At 37.2% G+C, this 15,383-nt stretch overlaps 1 protein-coding gene across 1 annotated transcript in view; it reads left to right on the top strand.

The window, feature by feature from the left end:
• The window catches only part of DOCK2 (dedicator of cytokinesis 2), a 157,473-nt gene that overhangs the window by 53,385 nt on the left and 88,705 nt on the right, over positions 1–15,383 (top strand). The window contains exons 26-27 of the mRNA XM_062502407.1: positions 2,333–2,481; positions 8,736–8,828. Coding sequence (XP_062358391.1) covers positions 2,333–2,481; positions 8,736–8,828 — 242 coding nt within the window. The remainder of the gene's footprint in view (positions 1–2,332; positions 2,482–8,735; positions 8,829–15,383) is intronic.

The raw sequence follows: 15,383 nt of genomic DNA, 5'->3' as shown, positions 1-15,383 counted from the left end.
AAATGTTTCTGGAGTTTGTCAGAATCTTGATGAATAAATTCTGACTTGATCATATTAGGAACTGTTTCCCCCCTGGATAACCTTAGACTGTTGAAGGACAGTTTCTACAGGTAATAGTGAAAACAGAGTTTAAGCTTGTTTACTAGGTTTTTCAAAAGCAGTGAGCTAATAATCTCTTTTATAACTTGGATTTATTCGTTAACTGAATATAGAAACCCTTAATTTAAAAGGTCCTATCACATTTCAGCAAGTTTTTATGTATTGCGTGTAACCATTTTTGTTGCTAATGATGTTTCTTTGGTTTAGTTTTGGCTTAAGCTAATAGCACTGCATTTGTTGTATTTGCAATTAGCTAGAAGAGGTTCATATGAGCAAATCAAGAAAGTTCTAGGTACTGAATTACATCTCAGTTTCAGAAAACTTATAACATTTGCTGTCTGCAGCTGGTGACCACGAAGCTGCCAGTCCTGACTTCTGGAGGGGAGGTGTTCTCTGTGTCCATGAACTCAAATCCACACAGAAGTGCTTTAGGAGTGTTGGTATCCCCTGCTGCTGGGCTGAACTCTGTGTTTTGTGAGTGCAGCCCTTTGGTTTCTGCTGCAGAGGGTGTCTGTGGCCTGCAGGAAGTGCAGGCAGCGTGTCTGTGCAGAATTGGGCACACAAAGGAACTGTAGGCTGTGTGAAATTCATTTATAGGCTGCTGTTCAAACAGCTCTTGTATTGATATGTATTCTTTAACTGCTGTCTTACTGGTGAGTTTGTAATTTAGTTATTGTGTTAAATTTGTCTTGGAGCTTGGAATAAGTGTTATTGAAATAGTTACCAAGAGCAGAGATGCTTTCTGAGGCAAGACATTATTCTGCTTTTCAGACATGATTTCTCTTGGCTTCATGTAGATTGGAGCTGTTACTTCAAATAAGAATAATCTGCATGGATTGCTTCTGTTGCTTCATCTGCAAAATCCAGACATCTATAGTTTCCTTTCCTTTCCTTTCCTTTCCTTTCCTTTCCTTTCCTTTCCTTTCCTTTCCTTTCCTTTCCTTTCCTTTCCTTTCCTTTCCTTTCCTTTCCTTTCCTTTCCTTTCCTTTCCTTTCTCTTTCCTTTCTCTTTCCTTTCTCTTTCCTTTCTCTTTCCTTTCTCTTTCCTTTCTCTTTCCTTTCTCTTTCCTTTCTCTTTCCTTTCTCTTTCCTTTCTCTTTCCTTTCTCTTTCCTTTCTCTTTCCTTTCTCTTTCCTTTCTCTTTCCTTTCTCTTTCCTTTCTCTTTCCTTTCTCTTTCCTTTCTCTTTCCTTTCTCTTTCCTTTCTCTTTCCTTTCTCTTTCCTTTCTCTTTCCTTTCTCTTTCCTTTCTCTTTCCTTTCTCTTTCCTTTCTCTTTCCTTTCTCTTTCCTTTCTCTTTCCTTTCTCTTTCCTTTCTCTTTCCTTTCTCTTTCCTTTCTCTTTCCTTTCTCTTTCCTTTCTCTTTCCTTTCTCTTTCCCTTCCCTGTCTTTCTTTCCCTTCTGTCTTCCTATACTAAACCCCTTATTCTGGGGGGATTCTGAGCCCCTGGCTTGTTGTAAATCACATTAGAAGAAGTTTCACCATGTCTCACCCTGCACTTGTGTATCAGGGAGTGCATTGTGTGTCCAGGTGCTCTAAATCATTCTTTTAAAAAGTATATATTTTTTTTATTCCTGGATAGATATTGCTGTCATTAGAATTATTTCAATTTTGTGTATCTTGTACTCCTGATATTTCCTATAAGCACCTCTCTCTTAAAAAGTCAATGTACATGTGAGATTGGAATTTATTTGTGTCCTTAAATTTAAATAAGGATGAATGTATGCACAGCTCTCACTATCACAGGCTTGACAGGCCTTTCATTAGAGTATTTTCTTTGTCTGCATTTTTATGTGCCTTTAGAGGATATGTTTCAAAAATAATGCACATAGTTCTGTTCTGCTATTTGAGTCTTATTTTCACCAAGAAGTTAATACAGTAATTTTCTTACATTAAAATCCTGTCATTACTTACACACAATTAATTTAAAGATTTTTTGTATGTGAGTGGGTAATTGGTCCCCAAATGTTTGATATAAGCTGAACAGCTTTCAGTATTTAACTAAAGGAAATTATTTTTATCAGTAATTTTTGATTTTGATATATGAAAATACTGTTGACTTATGAAAATACCACACAAGTTTGGAATATTCCCAAGGCATGTTTGGAAAATCAACAATTCCACACTGGGACAGTGGCTGTAAAATCATATTGTGTTTCAGTGTTTGGGGGAGGGTTTCTTTGCACATAGTATTTCATTTATACTTGTTGTTAAGATAATTTACTTTCTTTCAGAATGCAGGGACATTCTGCTTCCTGTGATTACAAAAGAGCTGAGGGAATTACTGGAACAGAAGGAGGATCAGCAGCTCCAGGTCCAGGAGAGGAAGTATTGTGTTGAATTACTTAATAGCATCCTGGAGGTTCTGAGCTGTCAAGACCCTGTAAGTATTGATGATGATGTAGAGAGCCCAAGTCTGTAGAAAGCCTGAGCTGATTAGGAAGTAAATTATTTATGATGATGAATCTGTTTCAAATATTTAGTACAAGTCAGTGGCAAATTGAACTTTTCTCCTATTTTTCACAAACTTTAACCAAAGGGCAGTTGAGGTATTAAAGATGAATACTGACTTCTGAGTAACCTGATTCAGTTGGAGATGTCTCTGCTCATTGCAGGGGTTGGGCTACATGACCTTGCAGGGTCCCTTCCAACCACAACTTCTTGATTATTCTATAATTATTTTAATTATACAGAATACATTTCAAATTTTATCTTGCTCCTTTCATAAAAACTCCTGTAGTTTCTGAAATAAATGCTTTTCACTGTACTAATATTGGAGGGTATGGTTTCTGCTTTCAGCAAGGTCTGGGTAAAACAGATTGCTCTTTACAATATTTAACTTGGAAACTGTAGTTTCTGTATCAGACTTCTGACATTTTGGAAAACTGAAATTTTCATCTGGGTGGTTCTTTTTTTTTTCCCTCATTTGAGAGTATGTTGAATGAACTTTTTAGTCCCTCACTTTTTAATGAGCAGTAGGTTATTCAATGAAGCTTCTCCATAATTTGAGGGATTTATTCTGAGGGAACATCATAATTAATTACATTAAGAAAGCTGTAATTTCCTTAACTTGTGAATATGTGCTGATTTTTCCTCAACTGTAGTTTTCTGATATATACTTCCAAACTTTTCAGACTTTGGATTAAGGCAAGTTGTAATTTTAGGAGTTTTTCACTGTGGCTCCTTGGATCTTTTCCCAGGAAATGAAATCATTACTGCATATATCTTGATTTCATAAAATCTTTGATATTGCTGATGCTTTTCAGTTTGCACAGGGCAGTCTTTCCATGTGTATTATGAGTTATTTGCCTCATTGGTTTAGACTTAAGCAGTTCAGGAGGGATTGTATCCAAGGGGATACAAAAGAAATGTTGGAACATTTGAATTTGAAATGTAATTCTTAAGATAAATGGTGAAAGCCTGATAGGGCAAAAACTGAATTTATCCTCTCAGAGCTGCAATGCAAAGTAACTGGTCTTGTTACTGTATCCTTTAAAAGGTAAAACAGGATTGTAAAGCAAGATGGAATAATACTTCCTCTGTGTGTACCACACAAATGAAGTTTGTTTTTGAATTTAACAGTTGCTGTCCATAGCAGCTGTTGCTGACATGTAAAAGACTCATTAAAGCCTACTGAAAATATGGGTTTGTGTCTCATCTTTGTGTGAGTGAGAACATTATGCAGAAAAGCAGAATAATTGCTGAGAATTTAAAACACATGCATTAAAAAATACATTTGTTCACCAGAAGTGGTACTCCTGTAGTAGTTTCTTTCCAGGAAGGTAAACTGGAGATTCTCTGTGAGATGATCGGGTCACAGTTTTCTACAGTTTGTGCTTGCAGTGAATGCTGATGCATTTCTGATATAAAGAGAAATGCCCCTTGGGGTAAGTTTAAATCCAGCAGTGGTATCAGAACATGCTGGGCCCTCTAGAGGCATCATTTTCCTAAGAAATATTGTAGAATAGTTGGGATATCAGCAAAAGAACAGATGCTTCTGCTGCAGAAAGTCCATACCCAGCCTGCCTCTGGCAGTACAGAGAAAATATGGATTTTAGAATATATTAAGCATGTGTCATTAACTGTGGCACTGGGCTTTGTAACCACAAGAGCAAATGCGTGGCCATCATTTGTAGCTCTTTCCTTCCTTGACAGAGGAATCCATGGATTGTTATCTCATTTTTTCACCAAACACTGATCCTGCTTCAGTACTGAAAATCTTCTATTGAGCTGACACATCTGAAGGAGGAAAAAGGAGCAGAGGAAGGGGGCACAGCAGCATCCAAGGATCACACTTGCTGATTTGTCTTCAAGAGCTGCTACAAATTTATGCGGAGTGTAACACACATGTTTATTTTCTAGCTAAAGTGAGAAATCTTGTTTCGAGGCTGTATTTGCCTTGCAGCAGTAAATACTTTGTAACCTCTAGGCAAATGAAAGGGTTCACATATGGCTAAGTTATTTTTTAGGTTGCCTTTATTCAGTGATCTAGATACAGACAGTTAGTTTGATAATTAACCAAATTATTTCAGCTGGGATTACACTTAACCCTAAAACGAATGCAGCTTTCTATTCAACAATTCATTCCCTGCATTTCTTAGCCTCTTTCTAAGAAAACTGATGATTTGACCTGCTGGAGGAGAAAGCTTCAGCCTTTAGCAGCAGAATCATTTCACAGTATTAATAACACCAATGTCTTGTGCTTATTTTATCTGTTTTTTCCATCTCAGTGGAGAAACCTGGTTTCAGACTAGTATTCAGAACTTTTTGGAAACTTAACTTTGATATTTTTGCATTACATTTATTCTGTGGAAATCACCAGAAATAGAATGCACACAAAGGACAGGTGAGAAAAAAAACAGCTGTAGGTGTTCTGTTTCATAAGGTGCAAATTTATACTGTGAAGTGATCTTTGAAGTTGTTACAGAATTTTTGGAGAATGCTTTTTCTTTGTCAAAGAAAAGGATATTTTTATATTACCATCTCAGCTCTACTGTTTTTCCTCACATTGTTTAGCAAGTGGGAACATAGGAATCATCAGACCCTTGTTCAAATGCTGTTTTCTTCAGCTGCTGCCTCTCTGCTGGGTTCTGCAGGTAGCCAGCATGTAGCTACAATCTCTGCTTTGTGCAGTGTTTGTTTATTTTTATGACTAGACAGTCACTGTAGGGCATCTCAGTGAGCTGCTTAGGCTTGATTTTGAGATTCCTCTCCAGGAAAAAAACTTCTGGATGTAAATGGCATTGCTTTAACTTCATCATATGTCTTGGGGTGACTTTATGAGGCTTCTATCCCCAGCTGTCTGTTCTGTTTGTGTCCCTAAACCAGGACATCATGTCTGAAATTAGCTTTGTAGTTTGAGATTGTGCTTCAAGCACCTGTGAAATACATTTAACTCTCAGAACTGCAAGTAAGTCATTGATGAAGGTCGTGGTAAAATCAGTGATTTTTTTGTTTCTGTTTTAATTAAAACCACTTCACTTTCCCCTCTTTGCAACACTTTGTTTCATGCAACCTGGCAGTCCCTCATAAGGCCTAATCTGACATATATGTTATATTTAATATTTACTGAATCAGAACAATTTTTTATTTATAGTGCTTACAAAATTAAATGTAATAGTAAATGCTTTCTCTTGGAATCTACAGTGGAATCTTGGTTAAGACTGTAAGTGCAAGAGATACAAAGAATCTTTTCTTGTTCTGTGCATTGTCAGTAATTGGCAGCAGTTGCATTTTAAGCTGTTCAGCAAACACTAGCAAACAAGCCAGGAAACACTTTAGAATTGTAAAGAATTTTTTTAAGCATTTCCCTAACTTATCTTAAGCAGATCTTAAGGCTTTAGCAAATGAGAATTTCACAGGAATGTAGTCAGGAATTCTGCATGTTCTTTCAGGTCCAATTACCTTAAGGTCTTCTGCAGAGACACTTCAGTCAGAACAATGCAGGCTTATGAGTTACTGTTTAAAAAAATAAATTGTCATTCTTTTATATGTGTCTTTATTTACATGTGTGTCAAAGAAGGAATACAAGTAACAGAGCTGGGTGCACCAGAGAGTGAGCACACAGGACCTGGTTTGTGCAGAGCTCGTTTCCTCTGTGGCTGCCCGTAGAGTGCCATGGTTTAGATTTGTGACCAGACCAGTGTTGATAATGCAGCAATGTAATTTTCGTTATTGCTGAATGGTGCTTGCACAGTGCCATGGCCCCCTGTGTTTGTCACTGAGCCCCATGCCAGGGAGGAGGGCAGAGCTGGGTGACAGTTTGGGAGGGGACAGAGCAGGGACAGCTGAAATGAACTGACACAAGTGTTTCCAAGTGGGTATCTCAAGTACAGGTTGCATAATGCTGTAATTCCCAAGAAGCCGTTCAGTGAGTCCTGTGTGCCACTGTCCAAATAAGTGAAAACACCATCAGAATCTGAAGTACAGGGCTGACTCAGATTCTGAAAAACAGAATAGCTTTTTTCCCCAATCCTGTAGTAGTTTAAATAGAAGATGAAAGCTAAGTCAAACACTGTCTTCTTTTACCCTGTGCAGATATTTTTGAAAGAGAGTGAAATTTTGTTTGGTTTGGATTTTCTATTAACTAACATGTGTGCCAATCTGTGCTATCCAGCCCAAGAAGGAACCTGAAGGTGTTTGAGTCCTGTGAGAGCACTCCCTCCTGCTGACCTGCCTACAGAGCATGAACTCTGGTTGTTCCATGCTTTGGCAAATCTATTCGACAGGGAAGACAAACATTTTTGAGCACCATATTTAATTAAATGGAGTAATACAATTAGTGTTTTCCAAGGCATCATTTATATATGAAACAAGTAGTCAATTTAGCTCCTAAAAGAATAGTATGCTTAATCAATGGACTGAAGCCAAATGATGGTGGGTTTTCCCATGTCATCCCTGTGAAGAGAAATATGATCTGAAAAAGCTCATTTCATGTTGCAGTTAGTTCTTAGAGTATCTTCTGAAGCTAGAAGCTGTAAGATGAAAGCTGAAAATTTCAGGTATTGACAATGTGTGGAAATAGTTCTTGGTAATTTATCAATGTTGGTATTGACTGCCTGATTGTTTCTTAGATTATCAAGAAGAAAGGGAGTCTCAGTTTCATAGAGAAACCATTTTATTGCATTTGCTAATGTTTCTCTGAAAATTCAAAGGTCTAGCAGAAAATAACCTCTGTGTGCTTGAGCATATGTAATAGTCTTTCCAGGAGAGGTTTGTTATGTGCTACTTGTGAATTAAGAATAGAGCTCATCTTTAATGATGGAGTCAGGGCTAAATGTTAAACCTCATTATGCAGTGTTCTGAACTGTTACTAATTATGGTATAGCACATACTGAAATATGGAAGTGAACTTATATGAGCTCTCATCTTTGATTTTTTTTTTTAAATAGAAATTAATGAACAAATTACATCCCTGTGCTAAGTGCTACTACATACTTTATCAGTTTTGGTGGTTGATTATATTTTTTTTTAATTATAGTGGTAAACAATGTTATGAAAACAACAACTGTGTCTTCTGTGTGGGCACTCTCAAATGTTGTTGTGTTATAAACATAGGACTGCACCAGAGAACTTTAAAGAAGGAAACACCAAACACAAATTATTCTGTGACTACATTGTTCATTTATAGAATATAACAACTTCTGAAATACTGTGATAGATGAGGAGATCACTTCAGCTTGTGTGTGTCATTGTCACAGGATGCAGGACTAAGTGGTAATGGTAAATAAATTGCCAGATGTGAGGAAGGTCCCTGTCTCGAGGTGTGGCCTGATCCAGGGCAATCAGAATAGGAGAAAGCAGAGGAGATGTTGGCTGACTCAGAGGCAAAACAGAACCTGAAGCAGTTTCTCCTGGGATGGTACTGTGGCTCAGCTACCTAAAATATTATTAAGAGCTCACCACAGCTTCTGTGATTGTCCTTTCCATGCTCTATCTGATGTTAAATAAGTGTCTTGGTGTAAGCTAAATACAATTTTCTACTATAAATTTGTTTAGACTTTTTCTTTCTTGTTGCATGCTGGTTTCCCAAGTTGTGTGATCAAAGTAAGGTCAGTGAAACTGGTGAACAGAAAGTCATTCCCATTTGCTCAGGGATTTAGAATAAATAATCAAATGTCCTTCAGGCACAAGAGCAGTACTTGGGCAGACCATGTCCAGTTTGTGCCCTCCCAGAGCAGCTCAGGTAAATGAAGACAATTTTCTCCTTTAATAGCTCTGTACTTGTGACTGCCAGCTAAGAACATAGCTGAGCTCCAGCCTGTCCTGAGAGCACTGACAGATGTGGGCAGCTGTGAGAGAATTTGCACATTAACTCACGTGAACTGCACCAGGGGTAAGCTACAGACTGCTGAGTTAAGGGGAGAACAGGAGTCCTTTGAGTGAGAGATGGGAAGTGACTGTTGGAAACAAAAACCAGTTGTGCAGTAGAATGGCTGAAATTGGGCTGAAATCAAATATGAGTATTCCACTGAAATTGCTGGAACTAAGGAGCAGCGTGAGCAAGAAGAATTAGTGTTGCTCTTTCAATAGGGCTGTTATATTGTACAACTTGAACTGTCAAAATGGAAATAATTGGTTCTTACTTTTCAAAGGGATATGATTTTAATATCAAAACTCTGATTTTTTCATTTGCAGGCTTCAACTTATCACCATATTCAAGAAATAATGGTTCAGTTACTACGCACGGTGAACAGAACTGTTATTACAATGGGACGAGATCCATTAATTGTGAGTAATATTTTAATGCATTTTCAATGCTTTGAAACTCATTTTATAGTTATCCCAGAAAGAATGCAGATATAGCATTTGTGGAGTCCTTTTGAATTACTTTTTTTTAATTTAAAAAGTCTCAAGCTTCACTCTTTTGTTCATTTAGCTGTGACACTGTGGTCACAGTGTAGTGTAAGCTTTGAACAGCATAAGATTTGAAAGATTTCTCTGTAAGAGAACAAACAATAAGTAATAAGTTATTTGATATTTGCAAAGAAGAAAGTTTTGCAAACCTATATAAAGAACATGGTTTAAGACATTGAAAAGAGTAATTCAACTAATTTAAAGTAAAATTGCATGAGTAGAACTAAAAAAAACAACCTACCTGGGCACGTGCTGCCACTAAACACTCACCTGAGATTTTTTTTTTATTTTTATGGAGGTTTCATGATTTAAGAGTTATATTTGAGAACAGATTCTGCAATTTATTCTGATTTAATTGCATATTTCCTGAGCACTCCTCTGGATTTAGGCTATTTGTGAGAATGCAAGGAATTAATCAGGAATTCAGAGCTTGCCCTTCTGACTGTTCACTTATGGGAAGATGGTTTTTAATGGCTTGTCTTGGGAGATTTATTTTATTCTACAAAATCATAGCATCGTTTACTTGATGATTTTGGCCACAAGAGTTACATTGTGTGCCTTTTAAAATGCCCTGTGTTCCCCTGTTTATTTCTATCAGAAAATAACAGTTTTAGATCATTGCCAACCAGAGCATGTGTGCCTCCTAATGATCAGGCTCCTAATAATGGAGGAGACTAATTGAGTTCCTCAGAGGAAATATTTGCCAGTGATTGCTTTGAACTCCCTGGTGGTACATCTGCAAGTCAGAGACATCCCTGTAGCTGTTTATTGAACTCCAGGCTGCTGCTGTTCACGTGGAACCCTGGGGCACATCCACGGTCACAACAGGAAATGGTTTGGAATGAAGACCAGTGACCCTTGCATTTCTCTAGAGTGCAGGGAAATTTCTGTACAAGGAAAGTATGATGTGAGTGTTGTACATGAGCTAACCAGTCTATTAAGAAGTATTTCTGGGTGCCATAAACAGCACATGAAAAAGCAAAATGAAGCTGTTTTAATCCTGTGTAAAAGATCCATTAGGAAACCAGTAGGAAACAAGCTGGTTACAGTAAATTGAAATGGCTTGGAAAATCTGTTTCTTTTTTTTCTCCCTCCCATATACTGTAATTTCTTCAACTGTTTTAACCTGAAAAGAACACATTCAGTGTGAATTTTGAAATGCGGTTCTCTTGCTTCTAATTGTGTTCACGAGCACCTCTGTATATGTGGATATTGGACATTTTAGAGGATTTTCAAAGTGGAATTCCAGTAAATTGCTATGTTTTCTACAGCTGAAGCAGCACTTCTTAACAGAATAGCCTTTTACATGCAAATAAATTGTTTTTAATGAACAAAAGTATTTTGTATTCAGAAAGAACTGGCAAAGAAAGCTTTATCCACACTCTGTGCGCTACTTGAGTTCACCAAGTTAATTTTCACGTTTGCTTTAACACTTTTGAGAGGACCAAACTTGCTGTGAAAGCCCAGATGCTTGATCTGTACAAAACAAAGCAGATAGTCAGGAACTATGTCCTGGAGAAGGCTTAGATGAGCCCAAGTTGCTGAAAGTGTGGTGAATTCTGCAGGTACCGGTGGGACGTGTGGAATTTCTGCAGCTGGACTGTGTAGCTGAGGTTCTACAGGTACAAGTGACCTTCGAAACGGGGCCAAACCTATCACTTCCAGGAGGATAGGTTACTCTGTAGATTTTAAATCTGTGGCTGTGTTTGTGAACATTGCAAGTATTTTTATTAACTTCTGCAGTGTAATTTACTATAACTTGAAAATGCTGTGGAAAGTAATGCTAATATTGATTTATACTGATAAGAACAATGGTTACAATTTACAAGAGCTGTAATTCCTTGCAAGTTTAAATGCCTTGCACCTGACAGATAACTGGATTTGATTTACCCGGGGGATTTTCTTGTTTTCTGACAGGGATAAACAGGTTAATTTTCATTGTTTTCTGACAGGGATAAACAGGTTAATTTTCATATTCAGGTGATCTTTTCACAGTCTTCTAGCTTGTTGGCAGAGGTCTGGGTTTACAGTTGCCTGGATCTTTTCGTGCTGTGATGCCAGTTAAGGGAGAGGGAAAGGGAGGGCTCTGCCTTGGGCTTAGCTGGTAAGTGCCTGCTGGGAGCTGTGTTCATGTAATTACTGAGGAGAGTCAGGCTCAGAAAGAAATAATCTCTCCAGGAGAAGGAGGTGGTGGTGGTGGAAAGGTAATTTGGCTCTCTGCAGCTACTGCAGGGAAGACTTAGTTAAATGCCATTCTTGCCTCCACTGTGGTGTTTCAGCAGCTGAAGGCTTTGACTGCTGTTTGGTTGTTTTCACTCTTAAAACCCCACAAAACCTTGGCTGTTTGTAGTTGCAGAAGTGCTTCTACACTTTCACAAAGAGGGACAAGTTTATTGTCTGAAACTGGCTATTCAAGCTTTACCTTGAATATTTCATGAGATTTAAGCTTTTAGTTAAAGGTCATAGTCATGCAGTGAAGTCCTCCTACAAGAATCATAGAAGCCAAATTTTAAAACCATGTAGAACACAGAAATACTTGTTTTTAGTCTTGGCTTGGTTGAGTAAATAGAAATATCATAAATCCACCATATGCACCTTAAAGGTTTCCTTTAGTACTTCCAAATTTGACTTTGCTCACAATGTCAGTTTAACATGATGAAATGAGTGTAGCTATGCTACACAGGGATGATTTTAGACAGTATTTATATATAATATTGTTCAAATAAAAAGAAATTGTGACCTCTTTTAATCAAAGCTGCTCTAGAGCAGACAATGACCATAGAAACTATCTCCAGAGCTGCCATGGTTGGAGAATTTGATATGTTCAAATATACTCGTGGTCTGGATAAAAAGTACAGCTTTTTTGTTTAGTGTTCAAAATGCCATCTTTGCTCTACCTGGAAGTGTTGCAGAATGATTCCACGACTTCCTTGTTAGTTTTCCATTCATTTTTCTTTTCCCAAAGAACAGCTGTTCCCTTCCTTTGTAATCTAAACATTGTTTATTATTAATTGACTCCTGAAACCTAATAAAAATATCTTATTTTATTGCAAAACATAACATTGCATTTAAAGGGCCTAGAAATATACAAAATATACATTAGAGATCAAGTGCCAATAGGAAGATCTTGTGTGTCTATGCTGGCAGGACTATTGTAGTGCACAGAACCTTCAGAAGCCCTACATGAACTGCTGTTGCAGGAGACAAATCAATGTTTAATTCATACATTTTTAATTTTTGGAGAAAGCTAGTTGATTCCATAAAACAACAATTTCAAAACCAGTAATTTTGGGATATGCTGCATTCTGTGCAATGTTTAATATATAGCATATATGATTTAAATATATATTTCTCAGAAACCCACTATGTTTTTGTAATCAAGTGCTGTCAAGCAGCTGTGGTTTGGGTTTATTTGGTGGGGTTTTGGACAACTTATGGGGTGTTTGTGGGTTATTTTTCAGTTTTATTAAGGAATGTGTTTGTATTTATATTATTTCTTTTCTGGTCTGGGAGCTGCTTTTGGGGATTATGCTTTAATTTTGTAAACCAGAGAAGTTTTTTGTTGCCATACTTTTATCTTCCATAAGTCTACAAATTTATATTGCTCTTCCTGTATATTTTTCTACACTAGAAATTGCATAGTATGTATCTGGTACTTTTTTTTATTTATTATAGGAATCAATAATTAATTGCTAAAATATTTTTAATATTAAACAATTAAAAAAAACCCCAGTGCTTTCATATAATGTTTTCATATAGCCAAGATTGTCCAATTATATTTTACAAAGCTTTAAATTTTAATTATTTCATGTTGCTAGGATATGCACATTTTAAAGCCCAAACAAACCAGCAGCCAAGCAGCATTTAAAAATAAATTACCCTGTTGCTGTTCTTGGTGTATCCAGGACTGACACCTCCCCAGCACCACCTTTCAGTGGGACAAAAGCTTTTTGTTCCAATGCTCTCTCTCGAGTTTGATGTAGAAAACCTTTTGAGTGTCAAGCACTCAAAATGGGAATGGCTGGGGGTAAAAACTCCTTGCAGCCTTTCTGAAGGAAAGTTCTTTCACAGCACTGGAATTCCATATTTCGTGTCCAGGAAAACAGAAGCCTGGGGTGAAGGGGTGAGTTTGAAAGCTCTGGGCAAAGGGAAGGCTGAGAGAGAAGTGGATGTTCCTGCATGGCTGGGGCTTGGCTGGCCTGGGAACCTCCCGTTCTTCCCTGTGAGCAAAGGTCAGAAAAAACCCCAGAATTTCATATCCTGGGAATGATCCAGGCTTGACTGACTGAGCGGGAAATCAAAAACCACCGCAGCAGGAATCTAGAAAACAGAAGCTCATTGTGACTGGGAGATTAAGGATTAAAAATTAGTTATGGTTCTGAATCCCATCAAGCTCAGATGTTAAAATGTGAAACCTGTAAGCACTTAAATCAGTCTATTCAGGAGTATTTGTGTTTCTTCAGGTCATAAGGAAGACTTAGAGCCTTACTTGTAGCTACCTTTGGTTGGACTTTCTTAAACTAAAAGACTATTTCTGTTTTGCATAGTTCTCCTGAGGCCAGGAATTGATTGGTGCTACGTGGTGAGCCAAAGTGCTGTGCTTTCTTTAAATTAGATGATCTGGATCCTTTGACAATAAATTGAAGGCATCATATGCATTACGTGGGCAAACCCAAAATCAGATAGTTTAAAATGAGCATTTTTTTGTGCATGTCAACAAGAAAAAGAAGCAAAAAATATTGTGTTTGTATCATAAATTATTTAAAATGGGTTCGATACAGAAAAAAAAATACTTGCTGGTTTTACCAGTGTTAAAGCTCTTGGTGTTGCTTATTATTATACTTTACCACAGGGGACATGGGTCTTAAAATGTTATTTTAATACACAAGAATAACGGATACACTAGTAAATCCTTCACCACATCAATTATAGAGACTAATGCAAAAAAAGGAATGCTGTTAGCACAGCAGCACAAGCAGTGCATGTACACAGTGATGTGTTCTGATGGAGTAATTTAATTCTTACTTTTTTATAACCCCAACCTGTTACTGAAGAGCTTTTCTGTCTCACTAAAGGCATCTAAAGACATTTTAGTAAAAAATAAATTTCCATCTGAAAAGCCTCTAAAGCAACGACAGTTTTGTTCCTGTCATTTCTGTACTAGCTGAAATTAACATGGAGATGTTTTTTAAGTGTCAGTCCTTTAGAATTTTGATAAATTAAGCCATGGCATATTGCATACTTTCTTCTAAAAGATTTGTTTTATAAAGAAATTAATTCCTCCAGACAAAATTCTTCTGTGCAAAATTGTTTTTAATGTATTTTCAAATGTGTAATTAACCCTAAGAATTCAAGGAACACAGAAGTGTACAAAAAGTGTACAGACATTTATAACTAACATTGCACAATTAATACAGGATGACTTAGAAAAATAAGATGCAGGGATTAATCTCTGGAATACCCTGAACCAGGGCCACTTCTAAGAAAAGGTCTGCAGTACATTCCACTCAACTTGCTTTGGAAAACATTTTCCCCCCTGCCCCCCATATGAAAGGTGACCATGTTTTCATGAGTAAAATAATAGGATCACCAATCATAAATTGGGTTCCATTGGCACACCCTGTGCTAATGGTAACTTGAGTACTTTTGGAGGAAAGAAATAGCTGCATTGACATTTGATAAAATCTTTTCAGCATATATGTATATATATAGTGTGTGTAATACAGATCAGTTCATTAAATATTATTTTTATGTTCCGTTTTTAAATCATATATTAATTTACATCTTAAGGCGAAAAAAAATCTTGGGATATTTTGGTACAGCAATTCAGGTCTTAAATGGATAGACTGGGCAAATGATTCAGTTAAGACAGTAGCCAAAATAATTCTTTCTCTTTATCCAGCAATTGTGTGATGACCTCTGAGGGAACGTGCCCAGTTTTAGGTTTCCAGGTATATGAAAAGCATCAGCTCACTGGAGGGACACCACCAGGATTCCTGGCTGTGGCTGCAGCACGGGAGATGGGAGGCAATTGGATTTGTTCAGTCCTTTAGAGGTGGAGATTTAAGAGAGAGGTCTCATTATCTGTGTAGTTGCTCTTGCAGGAGTGCTTGGGCACAGCAAGATGTACAGGACACAAATCAGAATGCAGGAAATTCAGATTAGATGTTAGGAGAAAATCCTGGAACAGCCTTCCCCAAGGAGCTGAGGTTCTTGTGTGTGGAAGTACTCACAACTCAAATTCACTGAACTGGACCTTGCTTGAGCAGGGGTTTAAGACAAGAGTTACTGTGACATTCTCTTGTTTTACAGCTCCCCAGTTCTTTTCAGAGAAGTCCATTAAATGGCTGAAACTTCTAAATGGTGGCTTTTTATAATGATCAAATAAAAGGATAGAGTTAAAACTTAACATGGAATTCTTTTGTTTGT

Source organism: Cinclus cinclus, chromosome 14 (assembly GCF_963662255.1).
Source record: "Cinclus cinclus chromosome 14, bCinCin1.1, whole genome shotgun sequence".
NCBI lineage: Eukaryota > Metazoa > Chordata > Aves > Passeriformes > Cinclidae > Cinclus > Cinclus cinclus.
Note: the sequence above shows the minus strand (reverse complement) of the source record. Positions and strands in the feature narration are given on the sequence as shown.